This window comes from Lampris incognitus, chromosome 21, assembly GCF_029633865.1.
Source record: "Lampris incognitus isolate fLamInc1 chromosome 21, fLamInc1.hap2, whole genome shotgun sequence".
NCBI lineage: Eukaryota > Metazoa > Chordata > Actinopteri > Lampriformes > Lampridae > Lampris > Lampris incognitus.
Window position 1 is genome coordinate 12,346,175 of NC_079231.1, and position 24,525 is coordinate 12,370,699.

The 24,525-nt window shown below is 44.6% G+C and overlaps 1 protein-coding gene across 2 annotated transcripts; it reads left to right on the forward strand.

Moving 5' to 3' along the window:
- The first annotated feature begins 7,211 nt into the window (after positions 1-7,211).
- LOC130131382 (poly(rC)-binding protein 3-like) lies at positions 7,212-24,296 on the forward strand. Of its 2 annotated transcripts, none has more exons than XM_056301059.1 (12): positions 7,212-7,286; positions 9,219-9,242; positions 9,368-9,400; positions 9,557-9,673; positions 13,464-13,595; positions 14,494-14,622; positions 15,072-15,215; positions 18,586-18,627; positions 20,947-21,026; positions 21,633-21,684; positions 22,764-22,933; positions 24,242-24,296. In XM_056301059.1, the coding sequence occupies exons 1-12, from the start codon at positions 7,212-7,214 to the stop codon at positions 24,294-24,296; spliced, it is 1,053 nt and encodes a 350-aa protein (XP_056157034.1). The 2 variants fall into 2 exon arrangements, with proteins under 2 accessions (XP_056157034.1, XP_056157035.1); XM_056301060.1 differs by having other exon boundaries at positions 15,072-15,146; positions 20,944-21,026.
- Positions 24,297-24,525: the final 229 nt, after the last annotated feature.

Below are 24,525 nucleotides of genomic sequence, written 5' to 3' on the forward strand. Positions count from 1 at the left end.
AAAGAAGTCTGTTTTTATGAGTTTTTTTTGGTTTTTTGGTTTGGTTTGGTTCTGTATTGTGCAGGGTCGGAGGAAAGACGCAAGCCACACAAAATTGTCACCGAACCCGAAACTAACCTAAAAGTTGTTGACATAAACCTTGTACATATCATTTTATGGAAAAGTATCCAGGATTTTGTAACTCAAGAGTCAGGCCGGGTGATATTGACAAAATCAAACATCACAATACCTCCATATTGATAATGTGATGATATAAGGAGGAAGACATTCATGGTTCATGTCACTAGAACAGTGGAATAAGTTCACAACATGGTCTCACTTTACTGTAATGCAGCCTTTAAGACCAGGACATGACAACATTTAACTTATATCACCATGTTACCACAACCACAACCCCACTACACACCTAGTCTCACATCACCACACATACACAACACACCTGGTCTCGCGTCACCACACATACACAACACACCTAGTCTCACATCACCAAAAATACACACAACACACCTAGTCTCACATCACCACATACACAACACACCTAGTCTCACATCACCACACATACACAACACACCTAGTCTCACATCATCATATATACACAACACATCTAGTCTTACATCACCACATACACAACACACCTAGTCTCACATCACCACACATACACAACACACCTAGTCTCACATCATCATATATACACAACACACCTAGTCTCACATCACCATATATACACAACACACCTAGTCTCACATCATCATATATACACAACACACCTAGTCTCACATCATCATAAATAAACAAAACACCTAGTCTCACATCACCACATATACACAACACACCTAGTCTCACATCCACATCACCATACATACACAACACACCTAGTCTCACATCCACATCACCATATATACACAACACACCTAGTCTCACATCACCAAAAATATACACAACACACCTAGTCTCACATCACCTTATACACACAACACAGCTAGTCTCACATCACCATATATACACAGCACACCTAGTCTCACATCACCATATATACACAACACACCTAGTCTCACATCACCATTTTTACACACACATTATATACACATACTGAGCAGATCTAATTAAGGCACAAACTTGTTGTCTACTGACATTCATAAACATGAATGTCAGTAGACAACAAGTTTACGGAATAAACCTAGTTTCCATTGGTTAGATTTTTTTCATCTCTGAAAGGAAAAAGTGGCACTGGATGGAAACATAATGGCGACTGTGTTGTGTTGCATATCAGTCAGATCACACAACAAATCGCTTTGTGACCTTCCAAACGGTGAGTTGTGGAAATGGACCACTGGGCTCCGTGTTTCATGAATGACAGCTCGGATCCCAGATCCTCCATCTTTATTCCTGCCTCTCTCCTGACCCGGGGTGAGGAGCAGCACCGCTGGCCGGGGTCTTAAACCCGGATTAAGGATTTTTATGTAATCTGGTCTCCTCTGGGAGATTGGAGAGACAGCTGGCAGCAGAATCCCTGTCCTTATCTCTCCATCCAAGCCATCCTTTAACTCCCCTCTACATACGTGACAGATTGGAGGAGACAAAGCTGGTGCAGGATACACTGCACATGATCGCTTTTTGCTTTTTCAAAATCATGTATCGGTTTCAACACGTTCAAATGTCTCGTTTAACACAACCAACATTCATACACTTATTTACCCAGAATACATTGGCTATAACTTGTGTCGAACAATCCAGCATCACAAATGGGTGTTTTCCAGATGAAATCAATGGAAAACTCAAAAACAGTCTCCAGTTGCCCTCACAAAGAAAAATTTGTAAATCATTGCAATCTATTTGGGGAATAATAAAAAAAAAAAGAAAAAGACTACCACTATGGCATACACTACATGGTGACTTTTTTATCTTTAATTTTCAGTTTTGCTGCAATCAATCGCTAAATGACTCTTAGATCTGTCCTGACACATCTTACTCCACAATACTCTGCAGTTGGCTTCACTCCATGTGGAAGAATTACCCACATTAGTTTTTCATGGCATTTTACTGAAAAATAGTTTAACCATGGGGCGTCCGGGTGACGTGGCGGTCTATTCCGTTGCCTACCAACACGGGAATCACCGGTTCGAATCCCCGTGTTACCTCCGGCTTGATTGGGCGTCCCTACAGACACAATTGGCTGTGTCTGCAGGTGGGAAGCCGGATGTGGGTATGTGTCCTGGTCGGTGCACCAGCACCTCCTCTGGTCGGTCGGGCGCCTGTTCAGGGGGGAGGGGGAACTGGGGGAATAGTGTGATCCTCCCACGCGCTATGTCCCCCTGGTGAAACTCTTCACTTTCAGGTGAAAAGAAGCAGCTGGTGACTCCACATGTATGGGAGGAGGCATGTAGTAGTCTGCAGCCCTCCCCGGATCAGCAGAGGGGGTGGAACAGTGACCGGGACGGCTAGGAAGAGTGGGGTAACCGGTCAAGTACAATTGGGGGGGGGGATAGTTCACCACAACCAATGTGTGTCCACTGACAGAAACAGTCTGTCCTGGTGAGGTACCTTTGTACAAAGATGCTGAAACCCCGTTTAACCTCTCGCTGTCAGACACCGTGGAGCAGAACCCCAGCAGAGATGTGGGATGAGGGCTAAACTCCTATCACATCTGATTCTAACTTCTAACAAATGATTGTGTCTGAATGTGATGGACAGCAAATGAAAGCCAGAGTAAAGTATCAGCTGCCGTCACTGTCCTCTCATCACTGTTAACCCACTGCAACTGAACCCTCTATATACAGGACAAATCACATGACTTTACACCTCGTCTTTCTAGAAACACAGGAAGAACCAGAGCAAAAGCCTAGGTTCAAACAAAGGACTTTCCTGATGGGGAAAAAAACTGCAAAGAAATAAAGAAGAGTATTTGTGCAGCGGAGGCAAAACTACAGTGAACTATGAAGGAACATAAAATAACAGGAGTCAAGTGGTTTTGAGCAGCGTTCAAGAGAGCAAACATGCTGGGCTGCTCTGCCACATTAAGTTATCGGCCTGTGGACGTCCAGAACCAAATGATGCTTTCAGCTCATGGGTACCAAGTAGGAAATTAATACATTTCTGATTCGACCACCAAAAAGACTCTCAGTAGAGAAATAACGAGGCATGTCGGACAAATCCTGGATGTTAGACTTCATGAGCTGTGGCGTGTGACTTGCCGTGTATCTTCTATAAGATGGAAAGCTCTGAGATGGCAATATACAGGGTTCCCCCTCTTCTTAGGAAAACATTTTCCAGGACGTTTTCAAGGACATTTTCCAGGACTTTAGCTTGGGTATGTGTGACAGAAGGTCATATTATTCAGTATGAACTACCAGTGGAAGTCTCAACAGGCTCTACATGGACCCTGTGACTGAACACACTGACGTCACATCTCAACACACACATGAACACACTGATGTCACATCTCAACACACACACACACACACACACACACACACACACACACGCACACACACACGCAGACAAATGTCACACATCAGCTACAAACCATCTCAGTGAGTACAAATACAATGTTTTAAGACAACTTTGCCATTTACCATTGCCTCAATAATTTTTCCAGGAAATTTGCTCAATTTTATCATTTTCCAGATGTTTTCCAGGCCTGGACTGGAAAAATGGTCTATAAGTGTCTAGGTTTTCCAGGATATTGACCCAGTGTGACTCATGAAGGTATTTTTCTAAACACTATGAATTTATTATTTATTCGTGAAAGTGTTCCTAGCCAAAGGCCGTAGTCCTGTTCCAGCCTCTGATAACCCAACATGTCTCCAGCTTTGCTCAGAGTCATTTTGTGAAAATAGTGTGGTCGATATGTTTTTGTTGCCACAACATGCATTATGAAACTGAATCTATACAATCACATTATGTTAAATTAATGAATGAACTTTTCAGGAACGCTACAAGCACAGCATTATGACAACAGTTTGGCACCAAGTTTAATGAATTTTTCTTGGTGTGTTGGGAGGGGGGTGGTCTTTGACCCGTGTCAGTGCAGTGTCTCTAGTGTACAGACAGACTGACAGCTGACCTCCTGGATTTCAGTCACTTTGTTGTGTTATAAGAAGCACGGCAGTGACAGCAGACAGGAGGTAGAAAGACTCTGTTGTCTGAAACCTGACAGAGTCACAAAGCCAGACGGTGCCCCCCCCCCCACCTCTCTCTGTCTCTCTGTCTGTCTGTCTCTCTAGCACTCTATGTCTCTGTCTGTCTGTCTGTCTTTCTCTCTCTCTCCTGTCAAGGTCACTCACTCCCCTTGCCTTTACTGCCCATAATCCTTTAAATTAGCAGATCAGGACACACATCAGGGAAAAACAATACTTTAAATAACTCAAGTGGGCGTCCCGGTGGGGTGGCGGTCTATTCTGTTGCCTACCAGCACAGGGATCACCAGTTCGAATCCCCGTGTTACTTCCAGTTTGGTCGGGCATCCCTACAGACACAACTGGCCATGACTGCGGGTGGGAAGCCGGATGCGGGTATGTGTCCTGGTCGCTGCACTAGTGCCTCCTCTGCTCTGTCAGGGGCGTCTGTTCGGGGGACTGGGGGGAATAGTGTGATCTTCCCACGTGCTACGTCCCCCTGGTGAAACTCCTCACTGTCAGGTGAAAAGAAGTGGCTGGCAACTCCACATGTATGGGAGGAGGCATGTGGTAGTCTGCAGGATTGGCAGAGGGGGTGGACCAGCGACCGGGACGGCTCGGAAGAGTGGGGTAATTAGTGAGGTAGAGTGGCCAAGTACAACTGGGGAGAAAAAGGGGGGGGAAAATAAAATAAAGAAAAAACAAAACTCAAGTGTTGCTGTTTGCTTTAACATTCATCATCATCAGCGGCTTCTCCGGGGTCAGGTTGCGGTGGCAGCAAGCTAAAGTAGGGCACTCCAGACGTCCCTCTCCCCAGCAACGCCCTCCAGCTCCTTCTGGGGGATCCCAAGGCGTTCCCAGGCCAGATTGGACATGTAGTCCCTCCAGCAAGTTCTGGGTCTACCCCAGGGTCTCCTCCCAGTTGGCCGTGCCCGGTAAACCTTCAAAGGAAGGCGCCCTGGAGGCATCCTAATCAGATGCCCAAACCACCTCAACTGGCTCCTTTCGATGTGAAGGAGCAGCGGCTCTACTCCGAGCTCCCTCCGGATGTTCGAGCTCCTCACCCTATCTCTAAGGCTCAGCCCAGACACCCTTCAGAGGAAACTCATTTCAGCCGCTTGTATCCGCGATTTCACCCTTTCGGTCACTACCCAAAGCTCATGACCATAGGTGAGGGTTGGAATGAAGACTGACTGGTAAATTGAGAGCTTTGTCTTCCGGCTCAGCTCCCTCTTCACCACAACGGTCCAGTACAACGTCCACATTACTGCTGATGCTGCACCAATCCACCCGTCAATCTCCTGCTCCATCCTACCCTCACTCGTGAACAAGACCCTGAGATACTTGAACCCCATCACTTCAGGCAACAACTCATCCCCAACATGTGTAACGTAGGTTACATCATATGACTTAACAGGCGTTCAGCTGAATCTTTCTGAAATGTGCAAACAGCTGTGATCTTTCTGTCCTGGTGAGATCAGGAAGACGCCACTTAGTTTGGTTTAATTATTTCAATAGACAAACCATGAACATGGTTTAAATGTATTTATTTATCTATTCAGCTGGTTAGTTTGTTACTCTGTGCTTTCTTCTCATCATTACCTTCTTTTTATATGAGCTCTGTCATTAAATGTATAGTGCACTGCATTTTGATATATGAAATATGCTATGTAAATAAAGATTGATTGATTGATTGATTGGTTGGTTGACTGACTGATTGATTGAGTGAATGTGTGATAAAAACACAGGTTCTATTTCCATTGTTTCTTAAAATCCCTTCCACATTCATCTTTAGAGAAAATGTGGTTAAAATGTCATCCAGATGTGGAGAACCTGCAGTAGAATTTACTACTTAGATATCACATTCATTCTGTCTGCACAGCAGGAGATGGCAGGAGATTTATGGCAGCTAAAATGTCACAATAAAATGATGAACATGATGTGATTCGCTCCTGGTGTTTGTATTTAGGACAAAGAGAACACGTCTGCGGAGCAGCACTAGGTTGACTAATATGGAGGCGGGTCTGTTTAAATACATTTGGGACCGGTTTCTTAAGTTAACTGGTCTTTTCACCAAATAGATATCTTTATAAAATGCAATCCATGGTTGGGTTGAAACTGAAGTGACAGAATTTACTTTATAAAATGCAACATGATTGATTGATTGATTGACTGATTGATTATTAACAGCAATAGTCAGCATAAGGTGATTTATTTGATATAACTATTGATATCATAATTTAATTAAACTTTATTGCATTTTGCATTCTTTACCTCAAAAACATCTGAATTACTATCCTAATTTGTTCAATTATTTTTATCTACTTATCTTTACAGAGAATTATTTCAACGCTTATCATCAACTTCAACCATCATTATTTCAGACTGAGTAAAACCTGAGTGAAGAACCAGTATTAGATAGTTAAAACTAAATTAAAATGACCAAACTGTTAGTAATGTTTTCTGCTGAGCTCTGGTGACACGGAAAGGGATTTCGCTCCACTCAATAACAAACTAGAGCGCCACCCTGTGTTCAGTTTCGTTATTGATATTTGACTTGTGGTTAACAAGAAATAAATAACGGTGCAGCTGAATGGAATTAATCAGAATACTGAAATGACGTTCAAATTCCGTTTTTAAAGGCACAGTCCACTGAAATATCCCTCTGTGGACAAAAGTCTTCAAGACAAACTTATGAGTCAGAATTTTCAAGAAATCTATATTTTAATGACATTATCTCCATACAGCCAGGCTGGTAACAGGAAATAGGACTTTTTATGGGATTTAGCAGTTCAGTTTGTTTTTTTTACCCTATAGTTGAAGTTTGGATGCAGGTGTCTTGTGTTTTGTTGAAATGTTGTTGAAATTCTGAACCAAGCAACCACTGGTCCAGTCTTTATGGACCGTCTAGAGGAAGAGAGCTTAACATGAGAAGGAAACCAAACACAAAGTCTCCACTGTGTGACCTGAACTGGGTGGTGTTGGTGTGTTTTTTTTTCTCCACCAGGACACCGGTTGGCTGATTCCACCACCACACTCACGTTGGCCCTTTATCTCCTCTCTAACGTGACCGCGGCCCTTCCTCCACATCCCAACATGGAACCCATTAAAGTTCAGTCAGAAGGCGGACTGAATGTGACCCTCACCATCCGCCTCCTCATGCACGGAAAGGTAAGAGGACAAAGTTCAGCTCCTCTGAAAAGACCCCCCTATCCATCCATACATACCATTTAGTATCTAATACGCCATGGAGATTCTCTTTACTTTTCAATTCTATCGTTTTTATTTCTACTCTTCCTCTTTTTTGGTAAAGCAAATATCGGCGGGGTTTTTTTCCCTTTTACTCCCCAATTGTGCTTGGCCAATTACCCTTTTGTCCGAGCCAAGACAGTCGCTGCTCCGCCCCCGCTGCCGATCAGGGGAGGGCTGCAGACTACCACATTTCTCCTCCCATACATGGGGAGTTGCCAGCTGCTTCTTTTCACCTGACAGTGAGGAGTTTCACTAGGGGGGCATAGCGCATGGGAGGATCATGCTATTCCCCCCAGTTCCCCCTCCCCCTCGAACAGGTGCCCTGACTGACCAGAGGAGGCGCTAGTGCAGCGGCCAGGACACATACCCACATCCGGCTTCCCACCCGCAGACACAGCCAACTGTGTCTGTAGGGACGCCCGATCAAGCCAGAGGTAACACGGGGATTCAAACTGGCGTTCCTTGTGTTGGTAGGCAATAGAACAGACCACTACACTACCCAGACACCCATATCTATGTGTTTTAAAGGGCTTTATAATTAAAGCTAACTTGATGTAACATTACCAGAAACAAATCTAAAAGATCCAGTCAAATGAAAAACACGTATTTTTTGAACAGGTTTGTTGATTTAAACGTTTCACCTGCTGTTGTAGTGAAAATGGGACTAAAGCTTGAGAAACTCTCCTCCTGGTTTTCAACATCATTAAACTGTTTCAGAAAACCAATCAGCTTCTGGTAATAAATGACATCATCTAATACTTTGATTTGATTTGACAGTCAATGAATTGTCATCATCAGTCTGTCTGTTTTTGAATTGTTGCCTAGCAACATCATGCTAGTTAGCATGGCTAGCTATCAATAAAGAGTCATGTGAAGTCAATCTGCTGCGAACTGTCTGTGTTCAGAGAGGGGGCGATAACACAGTCATAATAAACCAAATGATAGTTCTGAAGATGAAAAAAGTACTCCTGACAATAATATTACACTACAAAACATGTCTGATTGAATTAAAAGCACTGGACTGGGTCCATAAAACAAAAAAATCAAAAGCAAATGAAAATCCTGTCTTAAGATATCACCTGTGCATGTCGTCCGGGTGGTGTAGCGGTCTATCCCGTTGCCTACCAACACAGGGATCGCCTGTTCGAATCCCCGTGTTACCTCTGGCTTGGTCGGGTGTCCCTACAGACACAACTGGCTGTGTCTGCGGGTAGGAAGCCGGATGTGGGAATGTGTCCTGGTCCCTGCACTAGCGCCTCCTCTGGTCTGTCAAGGCGCCTGTTGGGGGGGGTGACTGGGGGGAATAGTGTGATCCTTCCACGCACTATGTACCCCTGGTGAAACTCCTCACTATCAGGTGAAAAGAAGTGGCTGGCGACTCCACATGTATCGGAGGAGAGGCGATAGTCTGCAGCCTACCCTGGATCGGAAGAAGGGGGAGCAGAGACTGGGACAGCTCAGAAGAGTGGGGTAATTGGCCAAGTACAATTGGGGAGAAAAAGGGCGGGAGAAAAAAAAAAGAGATAGCACTTGTGCAGAGAGTAAATCAACCGGTCACCTTTACACAAGTAACCGTCTGCTTCACTCGACTCTATCATTCCTAAGGGTTTCTTAAACAAATAAAACTGCATTCTGAACTCAACATAAGACCAGTGGACTTATCAGCATCAACAGTTTTCCAGTGTGCAGTCTCGTTTTCTTGTTTTTTTTTCTCTGCTGTTGTTTCCATCACAAGTAAAACGGTTGCGACGACTTGTCAAAGGAAAACAGATTAAAAGATGTGAAGCTATTTTATTCTGGCCGGCCCCCGCAGCACTGATGCCCCCTAACACTGCTTTTCCTCTCCCACAGGAGGTTGGAAGCATCATCGGAAAGGTATTTATCAAAGTCACCACAAACAGTTTAAATTACACCGCTGTCTGTGGCAGATACACACAGCATCTGAATCAGATTTCATTGATTTAAAAAAAAAAATTATTTATGCATTCATCTTATTCCAGAAAGGAGAAACTGTAAAGAAGATGCGTGAAGAGGTGAGATGTTCCTCTAAATGTCAGGTTTTTCTTTCATAATCTGTCATTCATCTATGTTTCATCTGTACATGTTTATTCATTATCCTCTTCATTTTTTTATCCACCTTTCGCCTATATACATTTATTCACTTCCCCTTTCCCTGGTTGGGTTTGCAGAGCGGTGCCCGTATCAACATTTCGGAGGGAAACTGTCCAGAGAGGATCGTCACCATCACCGGACCAACAGATGCTATTTTCAAGGCCTTTGCCATGATAGCCTACAAGTTTGAGGAGGTACAATGCTTGTCCTGTAAACTGCTGGTACTCAGTCACATGTACCCTGGTTTCCTGTCCAACCAAACACCACACCAGCTGACTTCACTTGTTATCGAACCTGTACCCCGGCAGAAGGGGACTAGTTAGAGCAGGGGTCGGGAACCTTTTTGACTGGGAGAGCCATAAAAGCCAAATATTTCTAAATATATTTCATTGAGAGCCATATAGTATTTTTAACGTATAATAAATTAAATATGTCTTACTTTTAATGCGACTTCTGGTGCTGCATGGTTTTGCTGATGGCCTTGTAGTCTGGTTCATACGTGGTGAGGTTGAGCTTCATGCAGGCGTTGAGGCTTCCATCAGTTAAACGTGAGCGTAGGTTGGTCTTAATGTTCCTCATATGCGAGAAAGACTGTTCACATGCATATGTAGAGCCAAACATGGTCAATACGGCAATACTCACACGCTGCATTGTGTGGTATGTCACAGGAAGCTCGTTCCAAGTTTTAAGAATCAGCTGGTCTTCAGGTTAAAGATTTTTAATTTCTGTCCACTTGTGTTCCCTCGCCAGCTCTGCTCGCTGTCGCGCAAGACTTTCCAACTCTCCATTAAGTGACTTGAACTTACTCATCCACATGTCTGATGCCTTCAGGTCAGCAACTTCCAGCTCAAAGTCTCCGATAGAGACCCCGGGGATGCATGTCAGGTCGATTTTGTCCACTGCACACTCATGTGGATGAGTGATGAACTTGAAAAGACCAGTGCGCGCACGAAATTCTCCAAAACGTGCTTTGAATGACTGCAGGAGATTGAACGTAAAGCCAGCTAGCTGCTGGAGATCCAGATGTTGAGTGGAGTCACTTGCTAAGCATGCATCTCTAAATTGTTGCAGTCTTTCAAAGTGCAGAAGACGACCTGTTTCAATGTCCCTGAGAAAGACTTCCAGCTTGCTTTCAAATGCAAACACTGCTTGTTGAAGGGATGAGATTGTATTTCCAATACCTTGCATTTTCACATTGAGCTGGTTCAGATGGCCAGTTACGTCCACGAGATAGTGAAACTGCAGGAGCCAGTCAGTGTTGTCTAGCTCAGGATGCTTGACGCCTTTCATTTCAAGAAAAGTCCGGATTTCACTCAGGCAAGCTGCAAAACGGCTGAGCACCTTCCCCCTTGACAACCAACGCACGTTGCTGTGTAAAAGCAGACCGGGATAATGATTCCCAACTTCTTCTAACAGAGCTTTAAACTGGCGATCATTTAAAGCTCGGGCAACAATAAAGTTGACCACTCGAATGACCAGAGACATCACCTCGCCAAGCTCCTGGCCACACGTCTGAGCGCAAAGCGCCTCCTGGTGCAGGATGCAATGAAAACTTAGGATGGCTCTCTTTTCATGTTCACGGAGAAGCGCTACAAATCCTTTGTTCTTCCCCAACATACAGGGTGCACCATCAGTACAGACAGAAATAAGTTTATCCATCGGTAGTTTTTTTTCTTTAGCAAACTCCATGAAAGACATGAGTAAATCCTCTCCTCTTGTTGTCCCTTTCATTGGCAAAACAGCCAAGCTTTCCTCACGCAGTGTGTCACCTGCAGCATACCTGGCAATGATACTGCACTGAGATAGATGGCTAACGTCTGTTGACTCATCTAACGCGAGAGAAAAGTATGTCCCGGCGTTTATGTCCTTAATTTGTGTTTCCTCGACTTGATTTGCCATCATGATGCTACGATCGTGCACAGTTCTTGCTGACAGGGGCATGTCTTTTATTCGTTTGATTATCTTGTCTTTATTTGGGAAGTCATCAAACAGTTCATTGGCCACATCAGCATGAATGTTTTGGCATACTCGCCATCTGTGAATGACTTTCCATTCCTTACTATTGCCAAAGCCCCCGCAAAGCTAGCGGAATTCCCGTCACCTTGCTTGGTCCACACACGTAGTTGCTGCTGACTCGTCTGCACTCTCCGCTGTAGCTCCTCGCATGCCCTTTTCCTGCTGTCCCCCGCTGGATATTTCGATGCAAATGAAGCATGGTGCGTATCGAAGTGCCGCTTTATATTTGACCGTTTCATCGATGCAATTTTATCATTGCATATTAGACATACCGCAGATCCTGCTCTCTCCACAAATGCAAATTCCTCTGTGCACGCAGCCTGGAATGCACGGTAATCATCGTCTTTTTTTCTTTTCGCCATCTTTTCCGTTACAAGGGTTGAAGCGGATAAACTAGTTGGCTATCTGATAAAATTGATTTCTTCACCTTTACAATGACCCGGACATGCTCGCGAGCCATTGGTTCCCGACCCGACCCACGGGTGACCCGTGACCCGTGAAATTTATCTTCAAAACTAATTTCTGTTTACTTTAAAATGACACAGTATTATTAAGAAATATCACAAGTATTTTAAAATCAGTTCCAAACTGATTTTTTTGAAAAAAAAAAAATTTTCAACTCAAAATTGTCTGGGAGCCATATGCCGTCACCGGAAGAGCCATATATGGCTCGCGAGCCATAGGTTCCCGACCGCTGAGTTAGAGGAACCAGCCAGTTTTAGTCTTTAGTAGGTCAAAACACAGACGCATCAGTACTGCAGAAACCAAAAGTCATACTGATTTTTAAGCAATATAAGAGTAGTTATTTCAAATAACAAGTAAGACATCAGTTCTCTACCTTTCAGTTTTGAGTCAGAACCACAGATAGATACAGATGTTCAAACAGATGCACACGTCAGGTTAACGGATGAACCAGCGACATCAAGTGAGTTATTGGTGATTCATCTGTTAACATACCTGCTGTAGTAGATGAGCTGTTTTAATATTTCTATATTTTCCCCTGGATGAATTAAAACTGAAACCGAGGGGCGTCTGGGTGGTGTGACAGTCTATTCTGTTGCCTACCAACATGGGGCTCACCAGTTCGAATCCCTGTGTTACCTTCGGCTTGGTCGGGCATCCTTACAGACACAATTGGCCATGTCTGCGGGTGGGAAGCCAGATGTGGGTATGTGTCCTGGTTGCTGCACTAGCGCCTCCTCTGGTCGGTCAGGGCACTTGTTCAGTGGGGAGGGGGAACTGGGGGGAATAGCGTGATCCTCCCACATGCCACGTCCCCCTGGCGAAACTCCTAACTGTCAGGTGAAAAGAAGTGGCTGGTGACTCCACATGTATTGGAGGAGGCATGTGGTAGTCTGCAGCCCTCCCCGGATCGGCAGAGGGGGTGGAGCAGCAACTGGGACGGCTCGGAAGAGTGGGGTAATTGGCTGGATACAATTGGAGAAAAAAAAAAAAGCGGCAAAAAAATCCAAAAAAAGAAAAGAAAAACTCGAAACCAACTTAGAATCATTTTTTGGAGTAACTCTACTCTTATGCCCCTTTTCCACTACATGGTACTGGCTCACTTTTTCGTTTTCCATTACTGGAAAGTACCAGCATTTTGGTAACTGTTACCACTTTTCTGGTACCACCTTTGTCAAGGTTCCAAAAAAACTGGGAGAGGTACCAAGATCAATGCAGACCATCTACACTGAGGGGTACTGTTACAGTAATGGAAAACGACACTGTGAGTTGAGTCGAGTCGAGCCGGTACCATGTAGTGGAAAAGGGGCATTATATTATGTAAATACGAGTCTGTAAACTTCCTGTATATAGGTATGGATGGCTGGTGGGTCCCTATGATGGATTTACACCTGGTCCAGGGTATCTGTCAGGGCTTGCTAGAATAGACTCCAATTCCCCCCATGACCATACTAGAATGAATGAATGAATGAATGAATAACTGCAAGAATGTGCTTGATAAAACAGGACATCATCAACTCCATGAGCAACAGCCCTGCCACCAGCAAACCCCCCGTCACCCTGAGGCTGGTGGTACCAGCCAGTCAGTGCGGCTCCCTCATTGGCAAAGGAGGCTCCAAAATCAAAGAAATGAGAGAGGTACAGTATCCACTAGCACAACTCTGGATTACACCAGACAGATCTGACACACGGCATTATCATTCTTATTAAATCTTACTGACAATCATTTAAGATTGTATGGGACAGGAACTGACTTGGTATTTTTTCTCCCTGTTAAAGGGTTTTTAGGGAGTTGTTCCTTATCCGATGTGAGGATCTAAGGACAGGATATTGTGTTGCTGTAAAGCCCCTTGAGGCAAATTTGTAATTTGTGATATTGGGCTATACAAATAAAATTGACTTGACTTGACTTGGTGTGATGCTCAGCATAAACACAGAGGGGCACTAACAAAATGTTTTTAAGTAGAAAAATCCCAAAGACCATTTGAAGAAAAATCTATGAGAGATGACCTACACAGCTAGGAGATTATCACTGTTTCTGAATATCTATAATCTGGCACGTTACCAATGAATCAGGGCAGGATGAGTATCTTTATGTACACTGTTGTCGGATCAACACATCACGGCTGTACCTCACATAACCTTACACATCTGATATCTGATCAGCTCTCCACTGAAATATTGTACTTTTACCATCTTACATGCTCTTACTATCATTTTTCATTTTCATTCTGTGGTCTCGATTCCACAGCACTTTTAAACTATCTATCTATCTATCTATCTATCTATCTATCTATCTATCTATCTATCTATCTATCTATCTATCTATCTATCTATCTATCTATCTATCTATCTATCTATCTATCTATCTATCTATCTATCTATCTATCTATCTATCTATCTATCTATCTATCTATCCATCTTCATACTATGTCTCCCTACACTGGTAATGCCTGATGAGAAAGACGTTATTGAAGCTCTCATTGAAACAGCAGACAGAGTTGAACTCTTACCGGCGTTCCTCTCCGTCCTCCAGTCCACAGGAGCTCAGGTCCAGGTGGCGGGTGACATGCTTCCTAATTCCACTGAGAGAGCAGTGACCATCTCCGGGGCCCCGGAGGCCATCATCCAATGTGTCAAACAGATATGTGTGGTGATGCTGGAGGTAGAGTATGGAAGAGGAGGAAGAGATCCACAGAAATTTGACAAAGAACCTGTCAGGAATGAAACGAGAGACCACATGTCAGGAAGTCAAATGTTAGATTGATAAAAATGGCATTGTGTTAAAAATTGTATTTTTAACACAAAAATACACACTCAGAAAACGTGAGCTACTCAGTACTATATGCTTTTTTAAATGGTTTTATGATAACACGAGTCGTCTCCACCCAGTTGATGCAGCAGGTGGCTGAAAGAGAAGTTGTAGCGATATCAGCATGGTGCACAGTGACAAGCACTTCTGTGATGGAGGGATTTTCCTACAACACTGTCCCTCTTGCTGTTATTTTATGAACCACTTTTTTTTTTTCTCTTTCTTTGTTGCTTTCTTTCTCTCCCTCTGCTCTAATGCTCTCTACACGTCTTGCCCCCCCCCCACCCCAACACTTTCCCCAGTCTCCACCGAAAGGTGCCACCATCCCCTACCGCCCCAAGCCTGCCTCCACCCCTGTCATTTTTTCAGGTGGCCAGGTAAGAGCCGACCCGCTGGGGGCGTCCACAGCCAACCTCAGCCTCTTACTGCAGCACCAGCCACTGCCTGTTAGTGTCACACCAGGTTTCTACTCACTCCCCCACCCAAAATCCACCACCACCACCCAACCCCGCGACTCTTTCAACAAGCATGAAACTCTCACTGTTATCTACTGTATCTTCACCACATCCATCCTCTAAACAGCATCCCAGAGGTGGCTGATGAAGGACTGTAGCAATGTTTTATTAACAACATTATATCATAATTAAGAGACAAAACAAAACAAACCACTGAGCTTTATAAAAATGAATTTTTGTCTCTGAAAATGATCCGAATGAAATGCAAAACAGATAATACAGGACTATTTAAGATATATTTTCTTGGGGTTTGTGAGATTTTAAATGAAACTCATAAAAAACAAAAGATAATTATTGGTTTGTCACTTATACTGGGCAGGACTATAAAATGCCAACATTTGATGATAATCAAATATCTTGAGGCCGTCCAACCTGGTCTCAAACTACATGTTCCTATACAATTTATTTGTGGTTCCCAAAACACGCTGATTGTCAACATTGTCACATGAATACGATGCACGTCAACTAGTCTCACAGGGTCAGACGTGACGCCGGCACGAATACATCATCATCATCATCATCATAATAATAAACTGTATTTATATCGCACCTTTCTGAACAGCATGAGTGTACTTACATACATGTGGCCCTGCAAGACGACACGTCATCATGTCAGGTCACATTCTGTCTCATGTGTATGATGCATTTCAACACATCCATGGATGAGGAAGAAGGTGAAGACAGGCGCTCTCGTCATGTGACCATACTGTAACCCTAGAGGTGGTCGAGGGTAGGGACAAGGTTAGGAATGGTTTCAGTACTAAGAGTAAGCAACTTTATTTGTATAGCACCTTCCAGTAGCAGAGACGTCAAAAGTGCTTCATACAGGAAACAGAGCATCAACAGACAGACAGGCATAAAACACAATAGAAACAGAAATAAAGAGAAAATTGATAAATTACACAAAGGCAAGTCTAAACAACAAGGATGTTTAAGTTTGGTTATAAAACACAGAGCTCAAATAAAGCACTCTGACTGGTTTCTTTTTCTTTGTTGATTTTTCCCTTTTTCTCCCCAATTGTATCCAGCCAATTAACCCACTCTTCCAAGCCGTCCCGGTCACTGCTCCACCCCCTCTGCTGATCCGGGGAGGGCTGCAGACTACCACATGTCTCCTCCCATACATGTGGAGTCACCAGCCGCTTCTTTTCACCTGACAGTGAGGAGTTTCACCAGGGGGACCCAGCACGTGGGAGGATCACACTATTCCCCCCAGTTCCCCCTCCCCCCCGAACAGGCGCCCCGACCGACCAGAGGAGGCGCTAGTGCAGCGACCAGGACATATACCCACATCTGGCTTCCCACCCAGAGACACAGCCAGTTGTGTCTGTAGGGACGCCCAACAAAGCTGGATGTAACGCGGGGATTCAAACTGGCGATCCCCATGTTGGTAGACAACGGAATAGACTGCCATGCCACCCAGATGCCCCCATCTAATTGGTTTCTAGCCATGGTTAGGGGGTTAGGTTAGGGTTGTGTCAGGCTGAACAACGCCCTTTAGCTGTGATATAATCACAATATACCACAGCCTGTGATGAGCTGTTGCTCAAGTATAAGGTTATAAATAGTTATGTTCAGGTTTGAGAGATGTTAGGTTCAGGTTTGGTGCAGTTAGTCAGGGTAAGTATAAGGGTATCAATAGTTATGTTCAGGTATGAGAGATGTTAGGTTTAGGTTTGGTGAGCTTAAAGTCAGGGTAAGTATAAGGGTATAAATAGTTATGTTCAGGTATGAGAGATATTAGGTTTAGGTTTGGTGTGGTTAAAGTCGGGGTAAGTATAAGGGTATAAATAGTTATGTTCAGGTATGAGAGATGTTAGGTTTAGGTTTGGTGTGGTTAAAGTCAGGGTAGGTATAAGGGTATAAATAGTTATGTTCAGGTATGAGAGATATTAGGTTTAGGTTTGGTGTGGTTAAAGTCGGGGTAAGTATAAGGGTATAAATAGTTATGTTCAGGTATGAGAGATTTTAGGTTTAGGTTTGGTGTGGTTAAAGTCAGGGTAAGGATCTGGGAGGCTGGTTGTTAAGCGTTAGAATCCACATGCATCATGTTAATCTGACAAAATATTGGCATTCAATGAATTTTGGGAGCGGCAAATAAAGCTGGTCTGTGAGACTGGGCTTGACCATCATGCAAACCAGAACATTAAACTTTTATGTTCAGTGTGTAGAGGCTCTAGCGTTGTGCGTTTCTGTCTGAAATCCTCATTTCTGACCTTTGACCCTCCGAGCACACAGTCACCTTATTCCCACCATAGTTTCTCCTAACCCGACACCCTCACTGCTACTTCCCCACCTTCTCACTGATTTACATTCAACTGGATCTGATGGATAGATGTATGGAGAGATGAGGCTCAGGACAGGGTTTTATACTAAATGGTTCTTCTGCAGCTTGGCCAAAATACAGTGCTGCAAAAAAAATATTAATCTTAGACTCTAGTATCGACTTGGGATTTTTTTCTTCTTAAAAGAAGTAAAAAAAATCTGAAATGAGATTAAATCAATTTCAATTTCCACTGATTTCTCTTTTAAAACAAGTGATAATAGCATCAGTTGAGGTGGGCTCTGCTGCATTAGTATAAAAAAAAATTCTTGGGAAAATCTCTTGAAAAATTGTTGATTCACACCAGAACAAAGTCAAATTATCTGACCCCACTGACAGATTGATCCTTTCACTTGTTTCAGATGTGGTTTTGAGAGTTAACATAGACTAAACGACTTGTAAAGATTTATATTTTTAGCAGTGAGGGTTCCTTTGTGGGTCTTAAAAAGTCAAGAAAACTGAAGTCATGAAGTCCAGGTCCTGAAATGTTTAGCTGTGAAATAAATGTGTTGACATGTTTGCTGATGACTGGTGACTTAACATATACACAGCTATCAGCACACCCTCGTGGTGTGCATGGTGATATATCTGAAGCTGGAGGATTTACCTTCAGACACCGGCTCTGACGTCAGAGGGCCCCGTCAACACCCACACACCACTGACAAAACCTTGAAAAAGTCACGGTCTAAAGTGAAACATGTACAGGAAGCCTTTCATAAGACGTTAGCCCATGAAATACAAAATCTCACAGGTTTCAGACCGGCTCTTAAGATGAATTCCAAAATATTCCAACACTACATCATTGACAAAATCATTCAAACCACATAAACACTGACGTCATATCTGCATTTGAATTAGTTCTATGAGAACTTATGTTCAACTAAGATTTAGTGGTGTTTTTAACCTGACAACATTAAACAGATAGAAGAGGTTCAATGAAATGTTAATAAACCTCTTTCCATCTCTTCCTCTTTGCAGGCTTACACCATCCAAGGACAGTACGCCATCCCACATCCAGATGTGAGTTCTAACACCAGAGTACAGTTCTCGCTGTCTCTCTCTCGCTTTCTCTCTCTCTCTTCTGTCTATCCATCTACCATTTCTTTCTGTATTTGCTCTCACACTGCTAGTCTCTGTCTTTCTTCATTCATATTAATATTAAAAGATAATATTAATACAGCCTTTTTCTAAAGAGTAGGCTACTTCCTGTTTCTTCTAACTGTGTGTTCACACCGGGCGTGAAGCCTGACAGAAGTGATGCGAATCAATGAGAAGTTATTGGAGAAAAGCAACCTGGCACCATGAATCAATGCTTTGCCCCGGGTGACACGAAACGGTTGCATTGTTGAGATGGAAAAAATATTCAAGAGCTGGTAACAATCAGCTTAAACATGGCTGCAAGAAGGTCCCTCCCAGTCCTCCTGGTCCCCTGCCCTCTGTCTGGAATTGCTCCTGTGGAGTTTTTCCTTGTCTGAATCCAGGGTCTGAGGATAGAGGCTATTGTATGTTGACGTCTATTGTCTGTGAATGTTCTCATTCATCCACGTCATGGTTATCCAAAGGAGTTGAATCAAGTGCAACTGGACTTGGTATGTATCCGTGAAGACGTTTCACCTCTCATCCAAGAGGCTTCCTCAGTTCGTGCCTTTCTGACTAGACGAAGCTAATTCTGAGTCTCATCACCAGCCAGTCAGACTAGCTTCGCCTAGTCAGAAAGGCACGAATTGAGGAAGCCTCTTGGATGAGAGGCGAAACGTCTTCACGGATCTATACCAAGTCCAGTTGCACTTGATTCAACTCCTTTGGTTGACGTCTATTGTTTTTATCTGATGGAAAATGTCATTTATTGCAGTCTTCTGAGACTGAAATGTGATTTGTGGTTGTGATTTAAGCTGTGATTGAAATTATAGTCTACTGTTCATCAAAGAGTAAATACCAAAGATTGCATGAGACACGAGGATCGCCAGTACGAATCCCTGTGTTGCCTCTGGCTTGGTCGGGCGTCCCTACAGACACAACTGGCCGTGTCTGCGGGTGAGAAGCCAGATGTGGGTATGTGTCCTGGTCGCTGCACTAGCGCCTCCTCTGGTCGGTCGGGGCGCCTGTTCAGGGGGGAAGGGGAACTGGGGGGGGAGTAGCGTGAGCCTCCCACACGCTACGTCCCCCTGGTGAAACTCCTCACTGTCAGGTGAAAAGAAGCGGCTGGTGACTCCACATGTACGGCAGGAGACATGTGGTAGTCTGCAGCCCTCCCCGGATCAGCAGAGGGGGTGGAGCAGAGACCGGGACGGCTCGGAAGAGTGGGGTAATTGACCAGATACAACTGGGGAGAGAAAGGGGGGGGGTTGCATGAGAAGTTTTGTCTTTACTTTGTTAATCTGAATAGAGAATAAATGTTTTCACAAACACATAGGCATGAAAATAAGCTTTTCGCTATAGTATTATAACTAAAATAATCAGCTTAGTTTGAGACCCTTTAAAAATGTGATTGAGGTCATCGGGGGTCCCAGGTTTCAACAGTGGGTCCGCGACCCCATGAGACCCCCTGTATTTCACACTATGAGAGTTCCATATGTTCACTGTGAGAACGTGGACTTGCTGTTGTTTTGCCAGCTATAAAACAGATCAGGACTTCGCACTCTGGCGTATTTACGAGGAGAGATGCTGATGGGCTACCAAACTGCTTGAATGTGGCCATCATAACGTTCTCTTGTCATCGTGTTATTTTCGCTTTGTATGAGCGAATCGAGCGGCACAACGTTTGGCGTTCCCGTTCGGTGTGAACACACAGGAACTCTGAAATGACTCTTGACCCCAGCCCTCCGTTTGGCGGCAAACTTTACGGGGCTTGGCCTGGCACAGTGAAGACAGAAACAAAGTGGGAACAGCTCATTCATTTTCTGTGGCCTTGAATATTTTTTGGAGTAGCAGGCAGGAGTGTAGGCAGCTCATATGGAGCACGAAAACAAGGCAATGCAGCAGCAAACCAAGTGGCACTATTTGTCCTCCGCTAACCTGAGGGTGAGGAAAGGCTTTTGGGTTTCGTTTTTTTTTTTTTTTTTTTTTTTTTTGATGTCATGCTGATCACGACCCCCAAAAGAGAATCCTGATGGCTGTGACCCCTGAAGCAGCTTCACAGGCCAAGTCCTTCACAAGTTTCCCTTCCCTCTTCCTCTCTCTCTCTGTCTTTCTTAGTCTCTCTTTTCCTTCACCTGTGTGTGTTGGTACGTTTCCTCAGATCCTCTCTCTTGTAGTGTTTCTGACCGGCGTGCGTGCGTGTGTGCATTTTTAATGATGACCTCATAGCTCTGCTGTCCTCCTACTTCCCCCCCTCAGCAGTTGAGCAAGCTCCACCAGTTGGCTATGCAGCAAACCCCCTTTACCCCCCTCGGACAGACCACCCCTGCTTTCCCCGGTACGTACCCACCTACACAACCACCCTCTTTACCGAAGCTCCTTCTCTTGTCTTCACCTGTAGAGACAGACAAACTCTCTTCCTCCTTCTCTCGTTTTTTTGTAAAATTTATCTCTCTCTTCCTCTGTCCTTTCACTTCTTCTTCTTCTTGTCGTTCTCCTCCTCTCGGTCTCTGTGGTGCACTGCCAGTGACATGGCCTGCTGGTGGTCTGCTCTTGTTGATGTTGAGGTTGACTTTTGCATAGTTTTTTCATTTTTAGTGTCATTTAGTCTTTTTTGGGGGTTTGTTTGATTTTTACTTTCCTTCTGCATTCTTTTTTTTGTCTCCAGCTAAAAAGTATCAGCTAGAACGAAGCTGGCGGGCATGTTGAGTAACGTTTCAAAGCTTTGCTCAGGTCCGAGTCAGACAACTCAGAGCAAAGAAAGATTTGTCGATAGACGCGAAAATGGAGGTTTGCCTTAATTGTGAAACTCTCCATGTGTGCCATCCATCCGTCACCAAATCTGCAGTTCAATCATGCCAGACGAGCCCTCGCTTGTGCCAAACTCTGTTTTTCTGTCATTTTTTCCTTCTTCCTTTCTGTCTCCACCTCCTATGTTCAGCAGCAAGTCTGGATGCCGGTAACCAGGCCAGTACTCATGAACTCACCATTCCCAATGATGTGAGTACATTTCTCCTAATGTCGGAGCGTGAAAACACAAACGAGGATTTTCAATCTAAAAGAAGAAATTATTTTAAGAGTTATTTTACAATATCTCTACACTGCAAATATGCAAATATTGGGAAAGTAAGGAAACTGTATTTTACTTATATTAAATATGTACTTTATTATTTAAGTGTTTAAAAAGGAGGTAAAACTGAAAGCAAGGGACGTCCGGGTAGCGCAGCAGTCAATTCTGTTGCCTAGCAACACGGGGATTCAGCGGTTCGAATCTCCGTGTTACCTCCGGCTTGGTCGGGCGTCCCTACAGACACAATTGGCCGTGTCTGCGGGTGGGAAGCTGGATGTGGGCACGTGTCCTGGTCGCTGCACTAGCGCCTCCTCTGGTCGGTCGGGGCGCCTTTTCGGGGGGGGGAACTGGGGGGGAATAGCGTCATCCTCCCACGCGCTATGTCCCCCTGGTGAAACTCCTCACTGTCAGGTGAAAAGAAGCAGCTGGTGACTCCACATGCATGGGAAGAGACATGTGGTAGTCTGCAGCCTTCTCCGGATCAGCAGAGGGGGTGGAGCAGGGACCAGGATGGCTCGGAAGAGTGGGGTAATTGGCCAAAAACAATTGGGGAGAAAAAACAAAAAAAGGAAAAAAAACTGAAGGCAAGCTAGTTCAGTATTGTTTGGCGTTAGTAATGCATGTGCATGTTCCCACTAAGCGTGGTCCCTAGTCACGGTACATCCTGCAGTTGAGACGAACACAAGACAAAACAGTTACCGTTCGTCTAAACTCTAACCCACATGGAACAATTTGTCTTTGCCAAAAAAAATCAAGTTTTTTATGTTCCCTTTCAGAGGAGTTAACAGAGGCATTTCCTTACAGGATGAGCTTTTATTCCGTTAAGTGAAAGGACTGTTTGACTAGAGTAGTACTTGGGAAGGTCAGTGAAGTAACTGTTGTATGGAAGGTGTTGCTAATACGTTTCTGACACGCGCCATCACAAATTCATGGCTTGGGCCATGACACACATGTTCATGTCTCTGTCATGCTCTGGCCATCCTAAGTCCCACCGCCATTTTCTTCCCAGCTAATAGGCTGCATAATCGGGCGCCAGGGAACCAAAATCAACGAGATCCGTCAGATGTCTGGGGCGCAGATCAAAATTGCTAATGCCATGGAAGGGTCATCGGAGCGCCAGATCACCATCACAGGGACCCCCGCCAACATCAGCCTCGCCCAGTACCTCATTAACGCAAGGTCAGAGCCCATTGGTTGTTAATGGAGGAGCGCAGCATCATCAGACATTTTTGATTGGATGATCGGTGCGAGCTAGTGCAAAGAAAGAAATGTTTGTACTTGTGATTTCCCGGGTACTGTGATTGTTGAACCCAACTTACACCTGGTATGTATATAATGAGACAAACAAAACCACGTTATTACAAGGTTTAAATGTGCAATCTGAATATGATGGGATCTACTGGACCACCTTCTGAGGTAGTTCAGCTCACAGTGAGTCACTGAGCAGTTCAGTTGTTATCAGCTGAACTGCTCATAAATCAGTTCAACAAGCTTGCATTGGTAAGAGAGAATCGCCCAGTAGGGGGACAGACACCTCATCCCTGCAGCCAATAGTTTAACAAATGGGCTTTTTCTGATGACTGCCATCTTCTCAGGCTAGCTGAACTCTTGCACGAACCTCTCCCACAGCAGAAAATCAGCTACTCTAATAGCATGTATAAAAGACTTGCACTTTACCACAAATCAGTCGATAAAAAGGATCCATTGGTTTGCTCGAGTCTATGAGAGCTAATTACAATGGATATGTATAAATACCAATGCCTCGTGCATTCAAGGTACCTGACTGTGCCTGCCAACACAGGGATTGCTGGTTCGAACCCCCGTGTTACCTATGGCTTGGTCAGGTGTCCCTACAGACATAACTGGCAGTGTCTGCAGGTGGGAAGCCGGATGTGGGTATGAGTCCTGGTCGCCGCACTAGCGCCTCCTCTGGTCGGTCGGGCGCCTGTTCAGGGGGGAGGGGGAACTGGGGGGAGTGGCGTGATTCTCCCAAGTGCTACCTTCCCCCTGGTGAAACTCCTCACTGTCAGGTGAAAAGAAGCGGCTGGTGACTCCACATGTATGGGAGGAGGCATGTGGTAGTCTGCAGCCCTCCCCGGATCAGCAGAGGGGGTGGAGCAGCGACCAGGACGGCTCGGAAGAGTGGGGTGATTGGCAATACAATTGGGGAGAAAAAGGGGGAAAATTAAAAAAACACACACACACACACAAACGCAAACACACTAACACACAACAGATTAACACACATTGAGTCAACTTGTAACAAAAAAAAAAACAACACACACACACACCTACTTTTTGCACTGTGTCAAGAGGCTGCTTTCTGAGTTTCTGTCTGTCCCTACACACACACACACACACGCACACACACACACACACACACACACACACACACACACACACACACACACACACACACACACACACACACACACACACACACACACACACACACACACACACACACACAAAACCCCACACCTCCAGGTTCAGAGACGTGGCGGCCATGTGGAATGACCCATCTTCCATGACCACATCCTGAGTTCCCTGACTGGCTCCTCCGTGTGGCCCTTCCCCGTCACCGACTGCTGCGGACAAACCCTGACGAAGCCCCGCGACTCCGGCTCTGGCTCTCTGAAACCCCCGACCGCCCTCCTGCTCTGGCAGACTCTTTCTCTCTGGCGGGGCAGGACGCTCCTTTCTTTCAGAGGGCCTAGTTACAAAAAACAAAAAACAAAAACAAAACAAAAACAAAAAAAACAAACCAAAAA

Excerpts from the sequence above, each read along its gene's own strand:
- LOC130131382 (XM_056301059.1), top strand. The coding sequence starts at position 7,212 with ATGGAACCCATTAAAGTTCAGTCAGAAGGCGGACTGAATGTGACCCTC. Across the intron at positions 9,674-13,463 it reads TAGCCTACAAGTTTGAGGAG|GACATCATCAACTCCATGAG; the intron begins GTACAATGCTTG and ends TTGATAAAACAG. Across the intron at positions 14,623-15,071 it reads TATGTGTGGTGATGCTGGAG|TCTCCACCGAAAGGTGCCAC; the intron begins GTAGAGTATGGA and ends CACTTTCCCCAG.